This window comes from Miniopterus natalensis, chromosome 17, assembly GCF_054644295.1.
Source record: "Miniopterus natalensis isolate mMinNat1 chromosome 17, mMinNat1.hap1, whole genome shotgun sequence".
Classification (NCBI taxonomy): domain Eukaryota; kingdom Metazoa; phylum Chordata; class Mammalia; order Chiroptera; family Miniopteridae; genus Miniopterus; species Miniopterus natalensis.
In genome coordinates this window covers 12134176-12160199 of record NC_142097.1, presented here as the reverse complement: position 1 = coordinate 12160199, position 26024 = coordinate 12134176, and the positions used below count along the sequence as shown (strand labels likewise).

The 26024-nt window shown below is 54.7% G+C and overlaps 1 protein-coding gene across 1 annotated transcript in view; it reads left to right on the top strand.

Annotated features, from left to right (window-relative positions):
• Positions 1-4603: 4603 nt before the first annotated feature.
• Positions 4604-26024, top strand: part of PITPNM3 (PITPNM family member 3) — an 84685-nt gene continuing 63264 nt past the window's right edge. Inside the window, exons 1-2 of the mRNA XM_087826478.1 lie at positions 4604-4625; positions 21775-21870. Of these exons, the coding sequence (XP_087682604.1) occupies positions 4604-4625; positions 21775-21870 (118 nt within the window). The remainder of the gene's footprint in view (positions 4626-21774; positions 21871-26024) is intronic.

The window sequence follows — 26024 nt, the reverse complement described above, 5'->3', positions numbered from 1 at the left end:
TCCCTCTTTAACCAGCTTGTTCCCCACGGTCCCCCTCCTTAGAGCAGCTGCTGTATCTTTCTGCTTCCACTCAACTACCCTTTGTCTTGAAAAACCTACCGCACAGCCTCTCCGGACCCTCTCCCCAAAATCCCACTGGGTAAGAGAGAAGCCAGCTGAACGGCAATCGATGAAATGAAATCCGGGCACGGCCTCAGCTCATCTCCGCGTCAAGTAATAAATGCAGTAACAGATGCCCACTCTGGAGGAGAGACAGAACAGACTACAGTCAAGTAAGTCTGAGGAGGCCCCGTTTAACAGGTTCTGCAAGGTGTCTCCAAGTATCTTTTGAAAACACCAAGGATATTGGCCCGTGAATGCCGCCTGGATTTCCTGGCCTTCCCTCGTGGCGCAGAGTGGGAACGCAGTCTGTGTAAAGGAGAGCTTTCGGCTTGGTCTGCTGGGTGGGCGTCTGTCCTGGCTGAGGGTCCTTACACAGGGTCTGGGGATCTCCTTAGGGGTTATTTGTTGATCTTAAGGGAATCTTCCTGCCTCTGCAGGAGACCACAAATGATACTCCTGGTGACCCAGTACCTCCTTTATTGCATCTACTGCGAGGGTGAGCGAGGCCACATAACTGCTGAGAAGGGGCTCTTCCCAGAGGGGATTGGGACAGGCAGGGTCCTAACCCTTCTTGGGGCCGAAGGTTGAAGCACAGACTAGATACGCCCCAGTGGTGGCAAGGAAGAGAAGAACCAGCTGTGGCAATGGAAGGGCACATGCCACTCAGTGTCCCTGGGGCAGTCTGGGGCAACACGACAGTGGTGAGAACACACCAGCTCCTCTCAGAGCTAGCTATTCTGGAAGGTTCCAAAGAAAAGCATCTGTTTCTGGGGCTGCTTTTGTGATTGGAGGTGGGCCCCTCGGCAGTGGACACCAACCAAGGGGCTTTAAAGTGTGAGAACCAGTGAGGAGGGGGCCAAGAAGAGTAGAGACACTGCAGGGAGGGAGGCGTCTCCCCTGGCTCTGGTGAGAGAGAACAATGTGACCTAGGCAGAGGAAGCAGAACTTCTCTGTCGTGGTCACCTTTGCTGAAGTGCTTGACCTGGCCCAAGTCCTGCCCCAGGCCTCCTTCCATCAGCAGTGGATAAGTCCCTTGACCCTCTATTGTCCTGCTTCTGACTCCCATGCTGCTCAGAAGGTCAGTATCAGAGAGCTGGGCAGCAGCCATGCCAGGCCCAGCCAGCATGACAATGCCAGACTCCACCTGTTGTAATGTGTCCAGAAAGGAAGGGAGTGTAGCCTGGCGTGACTGCATTCCATGGGGCCATGTTGGCTCCTAAAGACTGTCACTTACCTTTCCAAATGCTTCGATTCCACCTGTCCAGGAGCAATATCCTGGCCTCGGGTCCGTCGTGTTGAGGAGTCATCCCAGCCAGCTCCTACCACCTGCCTGGAGCCCTCCCATCTGTCCACATCTGTGCACACACCATCCCAGATAACCGGAGCACGGGCCACTGCACATTTTTGTTCCAGTTCTCAGAGCTGTAATGCTTGGCTGGGCCTGGGAGCAGTTGGCCACTCTGGAAGCAGAGCCAGAACAGACTGTGGTCAGAGGAAAGGGCCTGGGCAGCAGGTCCCGGAGATAGCATTTGGTCTGGAACCCTGACACTGTCATTCTCGTCACAGAGCTGGGAGGCCCAAGAAACACCTGCTGGCTCCTGCTTCTCTCTCCTGCAGGCAGCCAAGGTCAGCATCTCTAAATTGCTAGGTATTCTTTTCTTCAATTAAGGGCAATTCTACTGACATAGGAAGTTAACTCCCACGGCTTAATCTAATGGCCTCGAGCCCTGAAGTGTTAGCTCCCTCTGAAGGCAGGGCCAGACTTCCTCAGCAGCTGGTAATGGCCAGCACATTCAGGAGCTGCTTGGGGGCCCAGGGCCCCACATTCCCTGTCAGACTCTAGATCAGCGCAAGGGGACTGCATTTCAAACAGGGTGAGGGTTGTGGTGGTTCACAGAGGGGGAGCCGTGGATTGAGCCTGGAAGTCCGTGGCCATGTGGCAAGTCCCCTCCATCTCTAGCCCATTGCCTTCCCATCTGAGAAATGACGGTGTGGAAGGGGTCTGGCTAGATGACTTCCACAATTCCCATCAACTCAGTACCTCCCCTTAACTGCTCTACCCATCCTCTCCCAAGGGTTTGTGGTGAGGGGATTGAGTGGTGGGGAGGGGTCTCAGTGCCCACCTAGGGTGCATCTTCCCTGAGCAGAATGCGTTTGCCTGTGTGTGTATGTGTGAATGCGTGCATGTGTGTGTATACACACAACTCCCCCCCCCCCCCCACGGAGGTGCCAGGAAATAGCAGGGCCCCTGCCAGACTGTGGTCACTATTGCTGCACCAGCCAAGGGTCCGGGGAGGTGCTCAGACCCAGGTGTGGCCCCTGTGAAGTAGCAATATTGTTCCTCTGTGAGCACTCACACCCACAGACCAGGCAGCCAAACCTGGACACTATCCAGGCAGTCAGGCCTCTGATGGTGCCCCACCTGCAGGGAAGGGCCAGGGCAGGACAAAGCACAGGCCTGAAATCTACTCCCGCTTCACCTTGAGCACCAAGCTTTCTCAGAGTCCATTTCCTTAGGTGTAAACTGGGGATGATACAATAGACCTCAGAGAGCACCTGAGGGTTAGCCCCGGGCACCCTGCTTGTCCAGTAAGTATTCATTGCTATTCCCTTCCCCACCTCACCCCAGTACTGGGGAAAGGCTGCTCTCTCAGCTGGTGACCAAGGCACACACTGGAGATCAGCTTTGCCTTCCCCCTACCTCGGAGCTTCCGAAATTCTGTCTGCTCGGGTCAACACTGCTGTCTGGTTCTGGGATCCAGAGCTCTTGGGACTGAAGGGTTTCCTGGGATGTGGGACTTTCAGTACTACCAGAATGATTGGTAAAGCCATGCTAGGGCTTTTGGACAGGGCCCTTGGGGAGCTTTGGGTTTGTTGGGTGAGGCATCAGAAAGACTCCTAGGTGGGTCATAAAAGACACAGAATTCAGCTCAAATGAGGGAAAACATTCTCACGATCGGCACCACCCAAAGACGGAAGAACTCTCGCTTGAGGTACTGAGTTCCCTGTCCTTGGATGTAATCAGCCAAGAGCTGAAGGGCCACTTGGTGGGGAGTTTGTGGGTGGTCAGAGCCCTAGAGGGGGTGCTGGACTAAATGCCCATCGAGGCTCCTTTGTGCTCCATGTGTGCCCAGTTTCCATAGAGGGGATGAAGGAACCCTCGAATCAGGGCCACGGCTAGCCCAAGGATGGAATTATCTGATTTTCCTGGGAAGGTTGGGGGTGGGACAGGGTTGGGAGGGTAACTGGCTGCAGATTGTAACTGGGCTTTAACCATTACCAATTCCTCAGAAGGAAGTAGAGTGGGGAAGAAAAGTCATTTGAGGAGTCAACTACCCACTACCCCTTCCCAGCAGCAGGGAGCCAGGCTTCTGGCCTGGGGGACGCTGGGAGCTGCCAAAGGCTGGTCAGACATCTGTTGGGCCCACAGACCTGGTCTGGCCCTGACCAGGGAGAGGACTGCTCTCCCCTGGGATCTGCACCTGGCTACCACCCAGGCCCCACCGGAACAGCTGGCCAACTTCTGCCCCTTGCTGGGGCTGGACTGTGGATTCCTGGCTGCAGAAGCCACAACCCAAATACCCCCAGCCTCTACCAGGCCTGTTCACCAAACTGTGGGAAGCCCAGGTGTGGGAGATGGGGGCGGGGGGTGCTCACAGCTGGGTTCCTGGCCTCCCCAAACTCTGCTCCAGCCAGGAGTCCCGGGGGGATCTGCCTATGTTGTACTTGTTCCTTTAGAGGTAAGGGCATAGGAATCCCTTCCCTTCTGAGCCTCGGTCAGACCCTAGAAATGATCCAAGTTCTGGAGTGAGCACGATGCAGGGGCCCATCTCTTGTTGCTGATCTCTGGACCCACCTCCTCCTCGGCTTCCTGGGGGCCTCCCTGGGCCCCTTCTTCCTTCCTCTCCCCTCATCTCTGCTGGCTCAGTGACACTCCGGGTGCCAGGCTCTGTGTTTCTAGGCTCTGAATTTTTATCTTAATTTCTCCCCCGCCGGCGGGTCAGCCCCGGGGTGGTGTCTCCGGCGCCGTGTCTCAGCGGCTCAGCGCCCCTGACCCGCAGACCCCGCCGCGCCCCCGCCCGGACCGCAGCATCCCGCGCCTCTCGCGCCGTCTCCGCGCCCGCCGGGTCTCGGTCGCCGTCCTTCGCGCCCGCGCGCTGCGGTGGCCCCGCGGGCCGGGCCGAGCGGGCGGGAGCGGCGGCCGCGGCGCGGGCGGGTGCGGGCCCGCGGGGGCGGGTGGGGCGCCTTCCTCCGTCAGTCCCTCCCTGGCGGCTCGGGGGGGGGGGGGGGGGGGGCGGCGCGGCGGCCGCTCGGCGCCTTTAAGGGAGCGGGAGGGAGCGGTGAGGCGGCGGCGGCTGCGGTGGCGGCTGCCGCGCGCGCGGGGTGGGGGCGCGGGGCGCGGCGCTCGGAGTCCACTCGGGCCGCAGGCGGCTCGGAGCCGGGGCCGAGCCCGGGAGCCGCGAGGAGCGGGGCAGCTCGGCCGGAGCCCGCCGCCCGGGACATGGCCAAGGCGGGCCGTGCAGGTGAGGGCGCGCGGGCGCGGGCGCGGGCGCGGGAGGGCAGGGCCGGCGGCTCGGGGGAGGGACCCGCGCTGCCCGAGGGGGGCCGCCGGCCCAGGTGCGCCCCTCGCGCAGGTGGGCGGAGGTTCGCGGGGGCCGCAGGGGGCGGCGGCGAGGCCGGAGGGGGCTCCGCGCGCCCCGCGTCCTTGCTGTGCCACAGTCACCTGGTGGGACACCGCGTCCCCCTGGCCACGGCCCCGCTGGAAAGGGCCAGGGCTGCGGCGCCCCGGTCCTGTCGGGCTGTGGGAGCACTCACCGCCCTCCGGAGGACCTGGGCAGCCCCGGGCTCGGGGACCGAAGGGTCTGTCCCGCGGCCGCCGCTCCATCCCACGCTCCCCAAGCAGGACGCGCCCCCAAGCCCCGCCGCCGGCTCCATCCAGGACGCGACAGCGCCCCCCGCCCCCGCCCCCAGCTCAGCCGGGAGACGGAGATTTCCTCTTGGCGAGGAGGGGTGCTCCCGCCGCAGCCCCGGGTGACCGTCCCGCCCCGCCCCGCCCCGCCCCGCCCCGGGGAGGCAGAGCCTCAGGTGCGGAGGTCTGAAGGTGCAGCCTCTTTGGGGTCCCGTGGGCGGGGTCCTCCCTCCGACTGGCGGTGGAGCCTGCGGTGTGAGGAAGTGGGCGTTAGTCGTTCGTTCATTCATTCAGCCAGACGCTCATTCACCAGCACCTGCTCCGTGCCAGGTCCCCAGCTGGGCGCTGGGGATCAGGACGCGGACCAGACTCGGCCCCCGTTGGCACACGGTGGGCCCGCTGGTGCCGTGGGAGGCTCGGGTTGAGGACAGTCCAAAGGGCTGGCCCTACAGTGGGGGCAGCAAGCCTGGCCTCCCGCAGGGCTTGTGAGGCTGGCATGTGTAAATTAAGCTGCCATGAACTCCTACCCAACCTGTGACGTTGGCAGGCGCCATGACATCCGTTGGGACTAGGCACTGGCCTGGCATGGACCCCACCACTCCACCCATAAGTGATGAAAGTGATGGAATGAGTGTGAATTCACAGGTACACGCCCTCGGTGTGAACACCACTCTGCTGTGTGTAAATCCACTGCCGCCCCACAAATGCTTCCCTGAACCCTGGACTGGGTTCACATCCCCCCTGTATACCACCTGGGTGGATGATTTGGGCGCCTGAGAATACATGAATTCCCATTCTGTCCCTGAGGAGCCCTGTTGAGGTGGGGCTGGTTGTGTGTGAGACACAGCAAGTATGGAACACATTTAAACACCCCTTTTCTCACTTCCCTCCCTCCTCCCCTCCTGGGGGAGGCACGGTGAGATGACACCATTGAGGCTGGAAAAGGCTCTCTCTCTCCTTCCCCCACTGAGCTGGGTCCTTACCCACCTCTCCTCCTCGCAAAGGCACAGGACAGGGTGTGTGTCCGCCTACCGCTCCCGCTCTATGTGGGCATGTGTGTGCGTGTACATGCTCACCCAGGCACCCATCACCTGCCAGGGCAGTGCCAGCACAATAGCAGTTAATACTTGCTGCTTGTACTGTGCACCAAGCAATGTGCACGGTGATCCTGGGAAACAGGAAATGTTACTCTTCCCCCTTTAAAAATATCTGGAAACAGATACTCAGTAGTAGCTCCCTCAAGGTGGCCCAGAGAGCCTGGGCAGAGCCTGGACTAAAGAGCAGCTCTGTTGGACTCTTAGGGCTCTAAGTGGTGGGATTTCTCCATCACTACCCTGATAGGTCACTGCTCTCCTGGAATGGGGGTGCTGTCTCTGCCTTGGCCTGTGGGTCCTTTGGTCCCTAGGTTGAGAGTCCATGGGAATTTGTTCCGGCGAGAGGTGAAAAAAATTGCCCTGATTTGAGCATCAAGCAGTTTGTCTTTTGTGCTGCAATTTCACGCTTGGCCCTTTCCCTCCGGGCAGCAGACTCCCCTCTGTGGATCAAACTGTCCAGGCTCTTCCCTCCCATGCTCAGCTGCCACCCCACGCAGCCTGTTGGGATTGACCCCAGCACAATCGGATTACTCCTTTCACAGCTCTTCCAGGCCACTTTGCATTTTGCAAATGTTCCTTTTCTTTAGGCTCCTAAACCTACTGAATTGAAAACAGCACCAGTTTTGTGCATGGGAGTCACTGGTGAGCATTAGAACAGAGGGAGCCCTTGGAGGCCGGAGCCCAAGTCCCTCTCTTTACAGCTAGAGAAAATGAGGCCCAAGGGAGATGTAACCCAGAGAGGGATGGCTATTCAGGGCCATCTACCTGGCATGAACAGACTGGTGGTTAGAAATGATCAGGCATTCACTCTGGGGACAGACGACATTAGAACCAAGGAAGGCCAGGGATGGAGGCCGTGGGAACCTGGCCTGTGAGTGAGGGGTCGGCTTCATGATTTGTGATGTGTTCTCTCTAAAAACCGCCTGCTGAGGGAAGAAATAGGGGTTTGTCCCCAGGGCCACCGTAGTGCCTGACTCCAGGGTCATCACAGTGTAGTCGGTGCATGGCATCCTTGGACCCGTGCAGCGCACAGCTCAGCAGCCAGCCATGGCTGTGTCAACTGTGCCAGATGTGGGCTGAAGGGAGGCAGTGAATGCTCTTCCACATGCCAAGAGGTCGCACGTCCCAGAGAACATACAATCAGGTCCCAGGCTGGATTGGATTCATCGTGGAGGGTGGATCCCAAATGGGCTATTACCAGTTCCAGATCTTTGGGGAGAGTTCAGTCATACAGAACAGGATCAATATGGTGCCTGAGTTCAGTTTTGAGAGGAAAGACAAGAGGAGAGCCCTTGTTCTTGCCCTGAGGCAGCTCTCCCTCTGTGGACAAAGGGGGAGAGAGGCCTACCTTGGGGATGAAGGGCTGCTGTAGGGAGGTGGGGGCTGGGGTGGGGAAGGACCTAGGAGGTCCATTTAGGAAGTGGAGCTACCCAGGGGCAGGCCTCAGTGCAGTACAGACAGAGGAGGCCAGCGGGGGCTTGAAATGGAGAAGGCCGATTTCTCTAGGAGTTGGACCTCAGAGACTAGCAGAATTTGGACAGAAAGGTGATGAGGAGTAGGCTTCCAGGTGGGGCTTGGAATGGGACAGATGTAAGTGAGGAGGGACTGCTGCTGGGTGGGAAAGGGGTGAGTGGGCAGGAGCTGCCCAAGGGTGCAGATATCTGTCTGTCTGGGATGGCAGGTTGCTAGGGGGCCACAGAAGGTTGCAAGGAACTCTGGGGAGCATTGAAGATGGGAGCAAAACGGTGAGATTTGGGTGTTTCTACACGTCTCTTTGGCTGCTACATGAGGGCTTCTGGGAGGGTGGAGAGAGGATCTGCCAGCCTGGGGAAGGTTTGTTCTGCTTCCTGCCAGCACACTGCCCCGCCCTTCCTCTCTATACCCCTGGAGCTCTCCCTCTACACCCCAGCAGGCTGGCAGGGGTGTCTGCCAGCCCCAGGGCAGGGCAAGTGGGAGGTCCCTGGCCAAGCAGGAATAGAAGGAGCAGCCAAGAGGGTCTTAGAACCTCTCAGGCTGGGTGGGGCAGGACCGTCAGGAGAGGCTGGGCTGGGGCTGCAGGGCTGGGCCTTCCAGGCTGGAGGAACCAGTTTATTTGCTTCCAGCTGTTGGCCTCTGTTCTGAGGGAAGGAGCCATGGGCTGGAGTATATTGAACCCAGTAATACCAGTCAATAAAATACTGATCCGACAGTGGCACAGCTGGAGGACGCTTCTGGATACCCATTTTCAAAGCCCTTGTCAACAGGGGTACACTAAGGTCATACAAGAAGGTGGTGGCAGAGCTGGGCCTAAAACCTGACTTTCTGGAGTCTCAGTTTGGATCTTGCTCAGATGTCAGCTGTCTTCTCACCATCCCAAAGCCAGACCTCCTCCCAGGCCCCCTGCTCCTTGGCTTTCAGAGGGGAGGGGCGAATAACCCAATGTCTCAGAGGAGGGGATGTTTGGAAGCTAGGGGAAGGGACCAGCACTGGGATTCTTAAGATGCTGCATAGGTGCCAGGGGATTGAGGCAGGACTCTTGAGAAAGCCACAGGCTCATGGTATCAATGTTGCTTTGGGATGCATCTTGGGAAGGGCATCATGTCCTGCAAGGAGATTGCAAATTCACCTTCTCAGGTGCCCAGGGGGAAGGCTAGGGCCCAATCAGATGCCCATGTCCTGACTCAAGGCCATCCTAAAGCTCTGCCTCCAGGAAGCCTTTGTGGACGTCCTTGCAAACCGGGGAGCTCTTAGAGCTTGGGCAGGTCTTTGTTCTTCGGCTGAGTTACTTGTCACAGCAGACCTGGCAGGCCCCAGCAGGCCCCAGCTTGAGACCCTTTGCTGCCTCTTAGCTCTGTGGTTACATGAGTCAAACACAGTGCAGCTCAAACAGAAGCCCCACCTCAAACCTGTGACCCTGAGCCCAGAATCCCCTGTCCCTGCTGGAGACCCCTGTGGCCAGCTGGTGTTTGGGAGGCCAGTAGAGCAAGCAGAGTGAGGACATAGCTAGATTCCCCTTGTTGGGACCATGTCTGTGTCCCACTTGTTGGAAGGTGTGAGGTTTTCTTGTATACCTTATTATATTGTGATAGCTCATTGCTGAAAGAGGCCTCCAGGAGGTCTTCAGTCCTACCTGTTCATTGTGCAGGGTGGGAGACCTAGGCCAGAAAGGCAACGGGTTCTTCTCTGAGGTCTGGTGTCTTCAAGGACAGAGGGTGTGAACTCCCAGAGACCAGTGAGGCTTTGAGGATGAGGGACTTCCTGGTAGGACCCGACTGCCTCCCAGGAATTCTCTGAGATTCCAGGCTTGTGAGAGGGAGGACCAGGTCAGAAATTAGCATCCTGAGAACAATCTGGCTCATTTTTTGGCAGTGGTCCTCAACAGGTTTTCCTGTCTAATGGATTGACAGGATCTCTTTGAGGTAGGGCTGATATTATTCCCACTTTATGGATAAGAAAACTGAGGCCCAGAAATGTTAAGTGTGTGGGTCTGGAATCACACATAAAGTTAGAGGCAGAGCTGGAATCAGCACTTGGGTCTCTTCTATTCTGGGAGTCAGCATTTCTAAGAGTTAAATTGTGTAACAGAGAAGAGACCTGGCTCTGTCACTAGTCGCAACCTTGAACTACTCCTCTGGGCCCCAGTTTCCTCATCTGTAAAAGGGGAAGGGGAAGGGAAGAGCTGGGGGTAAGAATGAGCTTTAAGTCAGCTCCAGCTCTAACACCGCTCCTTCTTTTTCCAATTCCCTCCCTGCCGGCTTTACTGTGCCTCAAGGGGACCCTGTCCTCCCCTCTCTTACCCCTCAAGACCCTCCCAGAAGGGTTGTGGGGATGGGGGAACAATTAGGTTGCTGAGGACTGGGACATAGAGAGCACCTGCCTCCTGGGGAGCCCAGGCCCCAGCCTATTACTAGATCTCCAGCCAGGAGCCATGGGGAAGGGGGGTGGCCAGAGGCCCCAGGGGAAGGGCTGGGGGTAGGAAGGGGCAGGAGAGAATGCATAACAATGATTTTGGAAATCAAATGAGATCTGAGCTCCCCACCCACTCCCTCAAATCTCTCTACACTCTTGCTTTTAAAATTCTTGTTTTCTAAGGAGAAAGAAATGCTAAATTACACCCCCTTTCACAAAGGAATAGGAGCCTTAGTGAGTCACTGAGGAGGTAATGCCACCTCCAGGGCCCCCACGTCTGCCTGCGGCCTGCACAGCTGTGTGGCTACCAGCCCCCTTGGAGTTCAGGTGTGGAGAGGGTGGAGAAGAGGGGGAGCCTCCTGCCTGTCAGTGGCTCTGGGTAGGAGCTGGGTCCCTGCAGCGGACCCCACCCTGCTTCCTCGGGGCTCTCTCCAGGGCTGCATTTGTGAGGTTCACTTGGGGATGGGGCCCTGCCTCAGGCTGGGGCCAGGCTAAGAGCCTGTGTGGCCACATCAGGGCTTGGCTCAAGACTGGGGGTGGCATGTAGGGGCTTGGGCTATGGCCTGCCTGTGGGGGTGAATTCAGGACCCTGAGGGAAAGTTTTGTGGCCGTGGGGAGTGAGGCCAGGGCTGGCAGGGAGCAGGTGCCTGTGCATCTGGGAACCAGAGTTCTTGGGTGTTAAGCTGTCTCCCTAGGTGGCTTGGTAGGGTTGACCTCCAGGGCTGGTGAGCAGGAGAGCGTGGAGCTGGTGCTCTGCCAAGGGAAGGTGCCAGAGGGCCTGGGGCCTCATCTTCTGGGCCGGTTGGCCTGTTTATTTGCAGACCTGGGGCAGGGAGGCCAGCGAGGAGGTGTTCCTCCCTCCCAGATGACCCGTTATTCTGGAGGGAGGGGAAGTAGCCGACTGTTAGCCAGGGATGCCAAACAAGGGTTGGAAGCAAAAATAGCAACGCCGGGCTCTGTCTGGGAGGGGCCCGAGTTCTGGCGGAGCTGATGAGAGACCTCTTCTGGGCGTCTGCTGCGGAGGCCTTGTTTGCTTGGCTCTCGGTGTTTGCTGAGCACACCCGCCCCGTGCTCCTGACCGCACTCCTCCGAGGGGCAGAGACCTAGGTGTGCGGGACCCAACGGGGAGCTCTCAGGGCTGCAGCTCTTCTAGGAGTCTGCTTTGCCGGGTTTGGAGTGTTTGGGCCACCCATCACTCACACACCTCTGACCTTTCCTGGACCGCTCCAGAGTGGTTCAGATCACTACCCTCCAGTGGCTTCCTTCTCGTTTCCCCACCCCCACTTCCCACCTCTTGCCTCCCGTGAGGCTGGTCCCAGCTGAGCAACCTTGGACTCATCCCTCCTGGTAAAAACAGCTATTTTCAGCTCTCCTGTTACTGCCCAGTGGGGGGGCTGGGGCTGGTGTTTATCCCTCGCTGCCTGTTTGTTTCCTTCTGTACAGTGTAATCTGAAGCAGTCATGAGAGCATATGTGGCCCCGCATCTGGGGTCCTGGCTGGCAGGGCTCAATTCTTCACGCTGCGATTTGGCACCAAATGGAGAGCTTGGGGGCAGAGGCCACCTGAGGTCCCATCTTTGCTTAATAGCAGCCTGGAGTGGCAGGTGGTAGGAATGGCCCCTGGGGAGTCACCTAGGTCCTTGTTGGGGGAGGGGCTGCTCTCCAGCTGCTTGATTCAGGCTCATGGCGGCCTTTGGTACCCTTACCAGAAAGCTGGCTCAATCATTGAGGTGGGGGTCCCTGAAAGCGGCTGGAATCTGTGACCCCGCCCTGGCCTTCCCATACCCTGGTTGGGTGCCTGGGTCCCTAGCCTCTGTTCCCCACTTCCCATGGGGTCCTGGGATGATTGGAAGGAGTGCCTTCCTGTGGATGCTGGGGGGACCCTCTTTTCCCTTTTTGGGGCTCTCCCTGCTCCCAACTGCCCTCCTGAGGAGCCTGCCGGTGGCAGAGTCATCAGTGGCAGATGCTGTGGGAGCTCCCTTTAGAGGGAGGAGAAAGTTTCTTCCTTATGGAGCACGAATCTGGAGGGACAGAGGGGGACATCTGGGGCTTGGGAGAATTGTTCCAAGTAACTCAGAACTGTTAGGAGCTGAATTGGCAGAGCAAATGAAAGTACAATAGATAGCCAAAGCTATTAATCACTAATTAGTTCCTAAATAAGGTAATTAACGGGTATTTAAATGGCATATTTATGAGATACCAGCAGGTCTTCAAAAAGCACATCTTTCCCAAAGCAACTGATTTGGCCAACTATGTCCTGCTGGGAAACCAGGATCCTAGTCCCAATCAGCCCACCCCCGGGAACAAGGAGCTGACAGCGGGCAGGTCAGCTATCTCCTCGGAGGTTCCCTTTTCTCATCTGCAAGCAGGGATCATGGCCCTTGTCTGTACTGACCTTGCTGGGCTGTTGGGGAGACAATAAGAAGTGAAAGCTGCACACAGATCCCTGGCAGCGGTGGGAAAGGCTGTGCAGATTTTAGTGCTGGCCGTGAAAACACCCTTGAAGTTATTGGATACGGTCCCTTGATGGCACCTAGTCCTGTTTATGGCCCAGGTCAGGCTGAAGTTGGCAGCTGGAGTCATTGCTTGGTGGGTTGCCGAATCTGCGGCAGGGTCCGTGACTAGATTCATAGTTTGGTTTGAGATTGGGGTCTGGTCTGCAGTTGGGTCTCAGCTTGTTCAGTGATCATGATTGTTCCTTGATCTGTGGCCAGCTCAAGGTTGCGACTGTGGCTAATCTCAGGATAATTCTGCAGCCTGGAGACACAGCCTCAATCCCTGAGTCCACTGCTGGACTGATGGAGCTGCCTGATTGCCCCAGAAGTTGGATTCCTGTGGGGTCCTTCAGCATATGGCCTTCAGGTGCCGGGAACCCCAGCAGACAGGCCCTCCTGGGACTCCTGGCATGTCCCCTGAAGCAGCCTAGCACACAAGCTCATCAGTGGCGCACACAGCAGTTTGGGAGATAGTTAGGAAGTGTTTCTATAGCAACCAACCCCCAACCAGCACTGGTTTCCTTCAGTAATGCCTTTTTCTGGAAGCAGCATCTCCGGGCCTCTCAGGCCTCCCTGGGTGGCCCCACAGCCCCTCAGCATGGGTTGGTTGGTCCTGGATCCACCTGATTCCCACACTCATACTGACCCAGAGAGGGGGCCTGAGGACCTGCTTTATGGGACACTTCCCTGAGGGGGCCCTCCTGAGATCTAGCCCATGCTGGGCCATGCCGAGTATAACAATAGCTCTCTCTGTGCCCATCTCTGGACTGGGAGAGGAGAGGCTATGGGCCTGGAGAAGATTCTTACCAAGTGCCTGCCTTGGGGGAACCCATAGCCTAGTGGGGCAGGCAGGTCTGGACCCGGTCTGGGGATAGATGCTCTCGTGAGCACAGGCAAAGGATATTTGGGGACATAGCTCAAGATTTGGGGGGCAGATGAGACACAGCCCCAGGAGGCTATGCTGGGGGAGGAGACCAGCCATGTACCAGGAGCACCGCATGAGCATCAGAGGACAGGTGCCCCAAGCCTCAGGAAGAGGGGGCAATTCCTGTTTGGCCCTCTGGGCTCTCATTCCAGAGGCCTCAGGAGGAGAGGGGCTCACCCTTGGGAGTTTTCACATAGGAAAGAAAGGCCCTTGGATAATCATGATTATTTATGTTATTTAACAAACGCTCTTGTAGCACTGAGTGCCAGGCATTATTCTAGACCTTTTCCAAATATGCATTCATTTAATCCTCATAGCAACCCTATGTAAGTACTATTTTAACTCCCATTTTACAGAGGAGTGAACTGAGGCACAGGGTGGTGGATAGTGACATTTACTAAGGTCACCAATTGATAAGTGGCAGAGCTGGGTTTGAACCAGTTCTAGGAGTGGGACAGAGAGGAGGAAGGCCAGCTCTTGGAGGAAGGCAGAGAGGAAGAGCCTTTAGAGTCAACAGCCTGTGGGAGCCACACACAGACTCTATGCATCTCACACTCTACGTCCTGTGTGTGGACACCTGGGACCCCAGGCCAGGACTGAGAAGACATGAAGTATCGTCTAGATGTGTGTGGTAAGGTTTTGTGTGTGTATGCGTGTGAGGCTGTGTGTGTGTGAGGTCATGTGTGAGAGGCTGTGTGTGTGTGTGTGTGTGTGTGTGTGTGTAAGGTTGTGTGTGAGAAGCTGTGTGTGTAGAGAGGCTGTGTGTGTGTGACTGTGTGACAGAGACAGAAGAGATGGGTCCACCTGGATGAGCTGCAGCCAAGCCGCCAAGCACTTTCCCCTCAGCCCCCCTCCTGAGGCACAGGCTGCTTGAGTCCCGCAGGCAGGCCAGGCCATGATTTCCGGTGCAGCCTCACAGGGCTGGGCACGAAACTGTGGCCACAGTCATGGGAGGCAGGTCCAGCGTGGGGCACCCGACCTTGGCCCGTTCAGAGGCACCTGTGGCTCCCTGGAGGTCTGGGAATTGGCAGGTGTCACTTGAGCACCTCAGGACTATGGCTGTCACAGTAGACACCCATGTCCCCTCTCTTGCTCTGATGAGCCAGACTTCTTACTCTGAAGGAGAAAGTTCTAGACTCAGCTTCTCCTGGAAGTGGCCTGATTGCTTTGACCTGTGTCTGTCCCCTTCCCACCCTGCCTCAGCCTGGCCAACCCTGCTCACCCTTTCTTTAGGCATAGCTCCCCCCCCCCCCCCAGGAAGGCCCCTGGCCCCCCGGCCTACAGAGTGTCTGCCTCTGGGAGGTGCCGTCCACACCTAGGGGGTTTGGGGAATATGACATTTAGTCCAGGGGTCAGGCTGCACTTCTTGTTTGTCCTGTGCTCTGTGCAGGGTTGGTACAGGACTGGGCCTCAAGGCTGGCACCCCGGGGGCAGGGACTGATCCAGTTCAGCTTTGTCCCCAACTCCTTCCTCTTGGGCACCATCTGGTCCAAGGTCTGGCTCAAGAAGCGTCAGCCAATGCCCGCATCCCTCACTCTCCTGTGCCAGGGCTTTTCAGGCAGTGGAACAGTGTCCCTTCAGACCCGACTCCTGAGAGCAGGGTGGGGCTTCCCTCTGGCTGGGGATTAGGGTCCTGGTATAGAGCAGAGCACCCACAGCAGGCTCCTGTCCATCTGTCCACCTGCCTGTTCCTGTGTCCCTGGGAACCAGGGTTGAGATGGGAAAGGTGGTTGGAAGATGTGTAGCGGACAACTTGAACCAGGACCTCTAGCTGTAGCCATTCTGGGGAGATCCAGCCTGTGACAAGGTGCAGGAGACCGTACTGGACCTGCCGGCACTGGGGAGATGGGCCAGGAGAGAGAGAGGCTGACTCCAGCTTGGAGCTCTGTGGGGAGATTAGGGCATCGTGAGTGGCAAAGCGTCACTTGTTTCTTTGGATTGCGGGGGCAGGATTGGGATAGTCCCCTTTCTCTTTTTTCTTGATGTAGTTTTAAACAAATGTGGTAGTCAAGGTGGGACAGAAAGACAGTCTGCTGGAGGGTGTAGGCTGGGCCTCTGAAGATACAGAGGGACTCTATAGCCTTGGGGAGGGGCCCTGGAGGCTGCTGGGAAGCCCACTGGGCACGGGCGGCTGCCAGAGCCCTGCCTAAACCTTGACCTTGTAGCCGATGAGGCCACCGTCTCCCGAGTGCCAGGCACTGCTGGACACTTTAGTGGATGCTCTTAGTTAAATCTCCTAACAGTGAGGTGAAAATTATGATACCCACATTACAGATGAGAAAAGTGAGGCTCAGAGAGGTGAATTTGCTTCAGGTCATAGACTAGTAAGTGGTAGCATTGAACCCAGGTTTGTATTTTCACCCATGACTGGGAGCTGGTGTGTGTGTGTGCGTGTGTGTGCACACGTGCGGGTGTGTGTGCACGCGTGGGTGTGTGTACGTGCCCGCACACATAAAAGAGTGGGGAATGAGGGGGAGAGTGCATGGGAATGTGTGCATGGATGTGTCTCAGGGATGGGCTCTGAAAGGGGAGTGGCTGGTTGGGGAGGCTCACACTCTCCAAGGCATGTGGACCCACATCTAGATGGATTTTCACACAGATGCGAGGACACGCAGACACTACTTTGCAGGCTTGGTGGTGGGCAGATGGTTCTAGAACTGGGATAGCTGCCCCCCAGGGCTAGGGCCCCCAAGAACTGCCAGGAGGAGGCCTCCAGCCCCTTGCCCAGCTGTCCAGTAGCAGGTGGGAGGATTATTTTGGTCAAGAGAGAGGAAGATACCTGGGACCCCGCTCTGAGCACCCAGCATGGTGGTCCTGAACACATACCCTGGAGCCTGGTGGACCTGGGTTCAAATTCTTGCTCCTTACCTACTAGCTTTATGGCCCCGAGCAAAGCATGTCCCATCTCTGAGGCTCGATTCCCTTAGCTGTAGGATGGGGAGTCATGCTCTCCACTCCACAGGGCTTGGTTAGGATGGATCCTACCTGAGAAGCAGCTGGCAGAGTGTTTTTACTCACCAGGCCATTTTTATTAGTTCACTTATTTGCCAAAACCGCTCTTGGCCCTGTCCCTCCTGGGACCACAGACTGGACACAGACAGTGCAGAGACAGGTAGGGCAGGGACCCGCCTTGGGTCACTGAGCTACTGGGCCTTCGCCCTTGTTGTTTTGGGATCATGGTGCCCACCTTTTCTGACTCTCAAGACCGTGTGGCCTTTAGCACACCTGACCTTGCCCCGCACCCCACCCCTCAGGAGACTCCCTGACCCTCTTGGGGGCATCTGTGTTCCCTCTTCCTGAAGTGTGTGGGTGATAGACTCTGGGTGGGGGTTGGCACCTTAAAAGCCACCTGTTCCAAGCTCCCATCCAGGACAGGCCACACTTCTGGCTCCATTTCCCGTCCCGTCTCCGCTTCTGCCTGTCTCCCCCTCGATCACAGCCTCCAGCCACATGGCTTTCTTCCTGCCCCTGGCATGTGCCAAGCTCACGTGCAAAGTCGCCCTGCAGTCCCTCCTCCCCGGAGGCTCTCACCCGCGCCCCTGCCTGTGCAGCCCGCATGTGCGTGTGCAGGAGCTCGCGTGCACGTGCACACCAGCACTCGGCACACCTGGCTCCTCACCATTCAAGCCTCCGCTCCTCTGACACCTCGGAAAGGTCTTCCCATACCCTTCCCGAGATATTCTGTCCAGCGCGTTTTTCTTTTTTAGAAATGTGACCTTTGCTGTTTGCTAGCAAATCTGCAAGCTGGAGGAAGAGCTGGAGGGAGTGTCTCCCACTCAGGCCAGGGGACGGCTGCTCCCCAGCAGTATCTGTTTGTCCAGGTTCTTTTTTATATAAGGGCAGAGAGCTGAGCTACCCCCCTGCCCCCACTTTTCCAGAGATTGTTTCGGGCAGTCCCTGCCTGAGAGGAAGGAGAGACTGGTAGCACATTTAAAGAGACTTATAGTATATGTTTAAAAACCAGTTCATTTTTGCTTAGAGCGTTGGCCCTCGAACGGAAAGGTATCAGGTTTGATTCTCGGCCTGGGGCTCATGTGGGAAGCAACCAATCGACGTGTCTCTCTCACATCGATATTTCCCTCCCTCTCTCTCTCTCCTTCCTTCCATCCTGCCTGCCCTCCTATTCTTTCTTAAAAACAAAATCCATGGAAAAAAAATATCCTCGGGTAAGGATTAACAAAAATAAAATAAAAATAAAAAATAAAAACCAGTGCATTTTGAAAACGTGGGTAATAGTAAACAAGATAAAATATGCCTTTGCAAAGAAATTCACTTATAGATTTTGGCCACAAAGGAGAGTCAACAGTCAGGTGAAGGGTCATCTGAAAGGAGAGACACAGTGTTAGTTCAGCATTTGTAACCCAAATAGGTGACACAGTTCTTTTGATGACTGGGGCCGGTTCCCTCAGCCTTCTCACTAAGTGGATGTACAGACCCGTGGATGCCTACCCTTTAGGCTTGAGGCGGGAGGACATGGTGGGGATAGGAAGGGAGAGGTTTTATTTTCTTCATAGCACCTTCTGCTGCTGAAATTATCCTTGGTGTGTGCTTCTCCAGGTCTGTCTCCCTCAGCCCCCTGCAGAACGTAAGCTTTGTGAGGGCCCCGCTTTGTCCCTAATGTTCCCCAAACCTGACACAGTGCCTGCGTGATGGCAGATCCCTTTGACACCCTAAACCCTTCCCTCTCTGCCCACCTCTAGCTGGGAAACCATCTCCCTCAAATGGAGCTGAACTGGCCTCCCTGCAGCCCTCCCATCTGCCCAGTTCTCCCTGATGGGACTCCTTTGATGACCAGCACAGCACACATGTTGCGGTGACCTAAGACAATGGTGGCCTGAAGGGATGGATGCGGTGGGGGTGGTGAGGGAGGGACAGGTTCTAGAGCTTTCCTCCTTTCTTCAGGCTCTATCTAGCACATGCTATTTGTGAGGGGGACGTTGGCAAGAATGTCCTTGTCTTTGTTCTTGAGTGGAGTGTATGCTGTGCAGGCATGAGGGCCACCATATCCAGGAACTTCTCCCTGAACCCTCACTCTTCAAACTCAGAAACCAAATAGACTCAGATAAATCTTCAGATGAACTCGTCACTGCTTAAATTCTTGCTGCTCACCACCCAAAACTCAGGAACCAAATAGGCGAGGATAAATGCTACTGTCTTGACCATCCAAATTCTTGCCTCTTAGGAATGGAATAGATTTGGACAGCAAGGGATATTTGTATATTAATAAAGAATGTGTGATAGTTTTTATACCTTTAGTATCTGTTGATTGAGAAAACATATAAAATTAATGTAAATTCAGAAAGAATTTACATTTAAGCGATAGTATTTTTTGAGTCACAGAAATCTCTACATACATTTGATTTCTATCTAACACTTCTTTTTACTTTGTTGATTTTTTTTGGTGCTATTATAAATGGTATTGGCTTTTAAGTTTCAAATTCCAGTTGTTCATTTTGGATATAGGAGTGCAACTGACTTTTGTGTATCCATCTTATATCTTGGGATCTTGCTATACTCAATTATTAGCTTTAGTGGGGCTTTTAAATAGATTTTGTAGAGTTTTTATTTTCTATTTAGACAATCATGCCATCTGAGAATAAAGGCAGTTTTTTCATTTTAATATGTATACTTTTTATTTCTTTTTCTTGTCTTATTGCACTAGCTAGAACTTCTTCCACAATCGTTTGGTAAATAGTCCCATATCCACATTAGAACTACTCAGTTATGTTGCCTCTGGATTCTCAAACTCCCTTACAGCAAACCCAAGGTCCAGGGGTAGAAAATTGCTGACTAGCCTGTCAAGCTGTCCACACTGGTGACTGGGAATCAAAAGCTTAGATGATCCTCACAGGGAGTGGGGGGCAGACCCAGCTTTGCACCCAGAGGTGACCCCTGGTCAGTGTTACCTGTGGCTTCTGCCTTTTCTGTGTCTCCAAACATGCTTTTGCCTGGCTCCAAACCATGGAGTTCATGCTGGGTGTGTTTTGGGCAGCTTGTGGTGGGTGGGGCAGGAGGGACAGGCAGGAGAGCTATGTCCCTGGCCTGACCTGGGCTGGCCTCTTGCTTCAGGAACAGTTTATGTTCTGAAATCTGGACTCAGGGAACAGTGCTGGCATGCTGCAGGGTGACAGGGTGTGGTGAGCAGAAGCTGCAGTAGGTTCTCCAAGGACTTCAAAATAATGTGGACTGTAACTGTGGTGAGGGGGAATGCCCACTTCTCACTTGTTTATTGTGCCAGATGAGCTCCTCAAACATCAGTCAGAGTTGAAAAGTTTCAAGGAACATTCTCTGTTAAGGTTTTCATTGTACATACAGGGAAACTGAGACAAGGGCTTTGCTGATACAGGAACCCAGATCTCTCTGGAGACAGGACATATGTGCTTGGTGGCCAGGGCTGAAGTCCCAGAGAAGATACACCCTATGTGCCTGGTGGTTTTACTGTTTTCTATTTTGAGATGCACCAATTATAAGATACCCCAAGAAATAACAAACAATGCCAATTAAATTGCGACATACCATCATGTAAGATGCACCCCAATTTTAAAGATGTTAAAGTATGAAAAAATGTGCATCTTAGAACTGATGAGATGAATTTATAAAATCCATAATCATATAAAATTACATGTGCAGTGTAAAAACTGAGTTATCCCTGGCTCTTCTCATTAAATTCTACTCAGTAGCAATAATCTCTATTGACATTTTGGTGCATGTCCTCCAGACATTTTAATGCATCTGTAAGTATATTTATACAGTAATTATTGTTGTGAACACTTGCAATATGCTAGGCCTTGTGTTAAGCACTTTGGTGCATTTTATTTAATCTTTACAACAGGCTCATGAGGCAGGTATGAGCTATCCTCACTTTACAGCTAAGGAAACTGAGGCACAGGGAGGTGAAGGGACTTACTCAACATCACACAGTTTCTACAAGGCAAGGCCTGAGCTTGAATCCAGGCCTCTTCAACCTCAGAGCCTGAGCTCTTAGCTAACATGCTGCATATGTCCTCAGTGTGCAGATATGAGTATGTCTGGATGGGGTCAAAAGGTACATACTGTTTTGGGATCCACCTGCAATTTTTCCCCCTAACCATACTCCATGGGCATCTTTCCATGCCAATACCTAAGGAGCTACTTTATTTTTCTAACAATTGCAAAGAATTCTCTCATGACTGTATTTGAACGTACATCCAGTTCTCTACAGCATTTCTTTCAGTTTTCTGGTATTACCAGAACACTGAGATGATCAGCTTCCACCTTTGTGTCCCTCTCTGATGATTTCCTCAGGAAAATTACCAGGCTGATTTTCATCTAACAAGTTTAGGGTTTCAATTTTTACAATTAGATCTTAATCCATCTGCAATCCCCAATATTTCATGTGTCAAGAGAGCAAGCAGAGAGGCTCATGGATGTGCTGGGCACCAGCTGGTTCCATGCGAGTCCCAAAGTGCCTAGTGGCGAGAGCTCAGAGAACGGGGGAGGGGAGAGAGGCTCCCGCCTTCAGCTCTGTCTCTGGCTTTCTTCCCTGGCCCAGGGCAGGAGGTTGGTTGGGGCAGGGCTCAGGGAAGGGGCCACATTCTCTGTGTGCCCTTGCACCTCCCTGCTCCAGAGAACCCCTCAGTCCAGGAAAGGGAAAGACCTGTGAGGAGCAGAGACAGGGCTCACGCTCAGGCCCCTCTCTTTTAGTGCGGGGTTTTTATCTACCAGAGGCTGCGGCCCTGGCTGGGCCTGCACAAGTGGCGGGTAGTGGACTGTACTAGTTAGTACTCATCAGGATGCCTGCCTCTCCCTCCTCTACCCTTGTGACGTTGGGCATGGCCATGGGACTCGCTTCAGCCAGTGAAAGGTGCACAGCAGTGGTCACCTGTGGGAAGGAGCATTCATGCCTGGCCATGCATTTATTTTCTGGGCCCTTCTCTCCAGCTTCAGCAGACTGAAGTCTCATTCTGAGATGATGATATCATAAGGTGACTGCCATGAACAGAGTCCCCTTCCAACCTATGTGTGAATGAGAAGGGAACCGGTGTTGTCTTAAGCAGCTGAGATCACTTGTTAACACAGGAAAACTTATCTTATGCTTACTGATACATGTGTCACCTTGGCCATGTCTCCTAACTGCCTCTGGGCTCGGTCTTAGCACATGATAAATGGGCACACTTGTTGCAGCCCCACTGCGCTATCTCGTAAAGGCATGGGGCTGAAATGAAGCCACAGTCGTGGGAGGGCTCCTTGAGGGCACCAGGAGGGAGAGGGCAGGGACATGCAGGACACCAACTGACCCTTGGTCCAGGGGCCATCCTGGTTTACCTCCTTCATGCTGGGACACGGTCTCTGGCTTGGTTAACAGGTGTGTTCCCTTTTACAGGTGGCCCTACCCCGGGCGGCGGTGCCCCCTGGCACTTTCAAAATGTCCTCAGTGACTCAGTGGAGAGCTCGGATGATGAATTCTTTGATGCGAGAGGTGAGTGAACCCCATCCTCCCATCATTGGCTGGCTGATCTTTCTGGAAGCCCCAAGAAGGAATCTCTGTTGGGGGTTAGCATCTCTCCCCACTCAGACCCTGCAGTCCCACCCTTCATACTTTCCCAGCCAGGGCTTCCCGGGGCCTGGGGCTCAGCATTCACTCACTCGCTCTTTGAGGTGCTTGCTGAGTCCCTCGTGGATTGCAGGAGCTGTGCGAGGTGCTCATGATACTGCAGTAAACTGATAGGGGTGGTCACCGCCCTCACCAAGCTTACAGTCTAGTGGGAGGGACAAACACTAAACACTTACACAAGGGGAAATGCCACTGAGTAAGAGGGAGCAGCTGTTAATGCAAAGAGTGACGCTGGGCACCTAAGTTAGCGAGGGCCTGGAGGTCATTCACATCCTCTCTGCAGAGCTGAGGGGAGGAGGGGGCTAGGTGAGGAGCTGGACCAAGGGCCTCCTGGACAGGGAATGGTAGGTGTGATGACCCTGAAGCAGGACAGATGGGGGCTTCCAGGAGCTGAAGGGGGCCGCGTGGCAGGGAGGCAGGGAGCAAGGGGGGAGGGGAGAAAGGAGGCTGCCTGTGGTCCAGTGAGTGACTTGTGAGATTAGCCCGTGGATGGGAGGGGAACTGCGATGGAGGTAGGGACCGGTGAGAAAGACTGTTGCAGCCACTCAGATGAGAGACGATGGTGGGGACACCAGCTCTGTGGCCAGGAGCTGACTGTGCGGCCAGCTCACAGGACAGCAAGGGGCTGGGTGAACATGAGGCCTTGTAAACGCTGGCTAAGAGGGCACCGAGTGGGGCGGGCGCTTCAGGCAGGGCCATCGGCCTGAGCAAAGGCTCAGAGGCGACAACGTGCAGGGCAGGCGTGAGGACCAGCGGGAGGCAGGGCCTGTCTGGAGCTCAGGAGGGAGGACCCTCCCAGCTGTGCTCACTTGCTCTGTGCCGGAGCCGGCGGAAAGAACAGGGCCTCCTCTCTGACCCAGGAGGGTCCCCAGTTCTCACTTGGCTGGGTTGGTCCCACTCTGGGAAGTCACCATATTTGGGGGGCTAACTTCCTTCTAAGACAGAGCCAACTTCGAAATGCCTGGCAAAATGGGGTCTTAAAAGAGAAAAGACTGTGCTGGGGAGACATCTGGACCCAGAGCAGCACACCTGGGGTGGGGGTGGGTGGACATGGGCTTATCTGTGCCACTGACTTGTTTGTGATCTTGGGCAAGTCTTTTACATTCTCTGGGCCTCAGTTTCCCTATTAGCTCTGTGCCTCCGGACATGAAGAATACCCTTTTAGGTGATTTTCGGGAAGCACAGCTGGGTGGTCGGATGCTGTCTGGCTCCAGCCTCTCTCATTCTGGGCTCTGGGCAGGGAACCCCTCCCTGATGCCAACCCCAATCCAGCCCATTTGGGGCTCATTTCCTGTTTCCCATTGGAATGGCTGCCAGGGCCGAGTTCCTCCATAGCAACTAAGCCACAGAGTGACAACAATGGCTTCAATATTTTGATGCTTCGAGCACATTTACTTAAAATATTTTGCAGCTCTTCGGGGCTCTGCATTCCCAGATGACAATGGAGCTTGCTGCGGGAGGCGTGTGGGCGGCGGGTCAGCTCCATCTCTATCCCTCGGGGCCCTGCTCACCTGCTTTCCCTGCAGGCAGCTGTGGACACGTCTGCTCTCCTCCCCGCTGACCGCTGCCTCCTTCAGCTCTCTCTCCCTCCCATGATCTCACCACTCAGCCTGTGGTTCCGAAACTGGCCTCATCTCTCACTCCTCTCTCATTGGAGGCCCCACCATCCCATCTCTTCCTTCCCTTCATCTCATCTCTTACCCTCTCCCCACCCCCATCTTTTCTTCCTGTCACTGTCCCAGGATTCCAGACTCTCCTGTCTCTTTCCAGGACTTCCACCTCTGGGCGCTCCCTACCAGCCTTGTGTCTGCTCCCTCCTCCCACCTCACCGTTTCCAAAGCATCCGTAGCCCTGGGCCACAGGAGCTGCTCCATAGGCTGCAGGAATCCTCTTTAGGTCAGAGTTGCCAGCTCCTGACCTCCTTCCTGTCTGTTCCAGTGGCCTCCCTGGATGAGGCCTTTGCATGTTTCCTTGGCTCAAGGCAGTAAGAGGTGAAGCCATCCTCCGACTCTGCTCCCAGGAGCTGGTCCAGGCCCCGCCCAACCTGCTCTCTCAGCATCCGGACCAGGCTGTGGGTGTCCAGCTTTCTGGGCATTCCTGGAAGCGCCACCTTCCTGGCCTCCTTTTTTCCAGCCAGGCTGAGCCCTGACCCTGACCTGGAGGGTGGTCTCTGTCCCCACCTGAGCAGGGCCCTGCATCTTGCTGCCTCTGTGGTTCCGACTCCAGCCGTGGTGGAGCTACCCTGGCAGGTGTCAGCATGAAACAGGTCCCTGGGACACTGTGTCCTCCTCAGTGCACTGATGGGGAAACTGAGACCAGACAGTGGAAGGGACCTCCAAGATCACACATCAGGGTGGGGATGAAGGCGCTGGAACCCAGGAGTTGAATGGCCAGGTCAGGCCTTTTTATTTGACTTATTACTGAAATATGGGCTTTTTCCCTTCTTTCCTCCTTAAGCTCCAGCCCATTGGCTCAGCCCCGGTTTACCTGGTGGGATGAGACAGCCCCAAGGCTCATGGCCTAGTAGCAGAGGGGAGATTCTTAGGCTCTGGGGGCTCTGGTTGCATATGTAGGCATAGGAGGGACTGGGGTTAGTCAGGCAGGAGTGTGGAGATGTCTGCATCTATAACAACCCCTGGGCAGCATGCCAGCTCCTTAGGCCAAGGCAGCAGGCCTGAGGCCTCAGGGGTGGCTGATGTCCCTGACTGGATGCTGCAGGGTGGGCGATGGAGTCCAGGCTCCAGACCCAGAAGAGCTGCCACCCTGTCTCCTGTCCATACATTGAAAGGATACCTGGGGAGCCATGGCCTGGTCCACCACAGTTGGAGGGCAGAGTGAGGGGATGTACCTCAAATCCAGACCATGTCAGAGCTGGGGGCTCCTCAGGCTCTTGAGTTCAATGCTCCATCCCATTATAGGCTGGGAAACAGGCCAGAGAATTGGGAAACTTTCTCAGAGTCACACAGAGTCAGAGAGAACAGGGGTTAGAATTCAGACTCATTCATTCACTCTTTTAAGTGTCAGTTACTGGGTTTCTCTGCCCATCAAGCACCAGGCAGTAGTCCAGGTGTTGGGGATACAGGAGCAAGTAGATCCTATCCCAGCCACCACGGAGCCTGGGTGGTGGGTGGTGAGACAATATACAAGCATGTAAATTATATTGACAATTACCAAAAATAAAATAACATAAAGGAACAGACCCCTCACCAAAGAAAATCCATGAATGACAAAAAAATTAAAATATGCTCAACATCATTAGTCATTAAATGCAATTAAAACCACAATGAGATACCACTACACACCTATCAGAACAGCTCATTAAAACAGCTGATCAGGATATGGAGGAACTAGAACTTTCAAACTCTGCTGATGGGAATGGACAATGGCACAACCATTTTAGAAAGTGGACTGCAGCTTCTAAAAGTCAATCAAAGTTGACTATCTAATGAGCCTGCCCTTCCACTCCTAGGTAATTCACCCAAGAGGAATGAACACATCTGTTCACCTAGGACATGTCCATGAATGTTGATAGCAGCTTTAGTTATTATAGCCCCAAACTGAAAACAACTCAGATGTACATCAGTGGGTGAATGAACAGCCTGTGGTACATCCATGCAATGGGACACTACTCAGCAATAAGAAGGACTGAACCACTGCTACACATACCCTCTGGGTAAATCTCAAAACAAGCAAGTTGAGTAAAAGAAGTCAGTTGGAGAAGAAGCACATATTACATTTACATAAAACTCTAGAAAATGCAAATGAATCTGTAGTGACAGGAGCAGCTCAGTGGTCACCTGGGGGCAGGAAGGAGGGCTAATTTTAAGGGACAGGGGAAACTTCTGAGGGCAATGGATACATAGTCACTGTCTCGATTGGGGTGATGGTTTCACTGGTGTGTACATATGCCGAAACTTGTCATATTGTACATTCTATTTTTATTTTTTAAATGTGAAGATCTAATTGGCTTTACTGAACAATTCATGAATTGGGCAGCATCCCATCTAATAAATAATGGA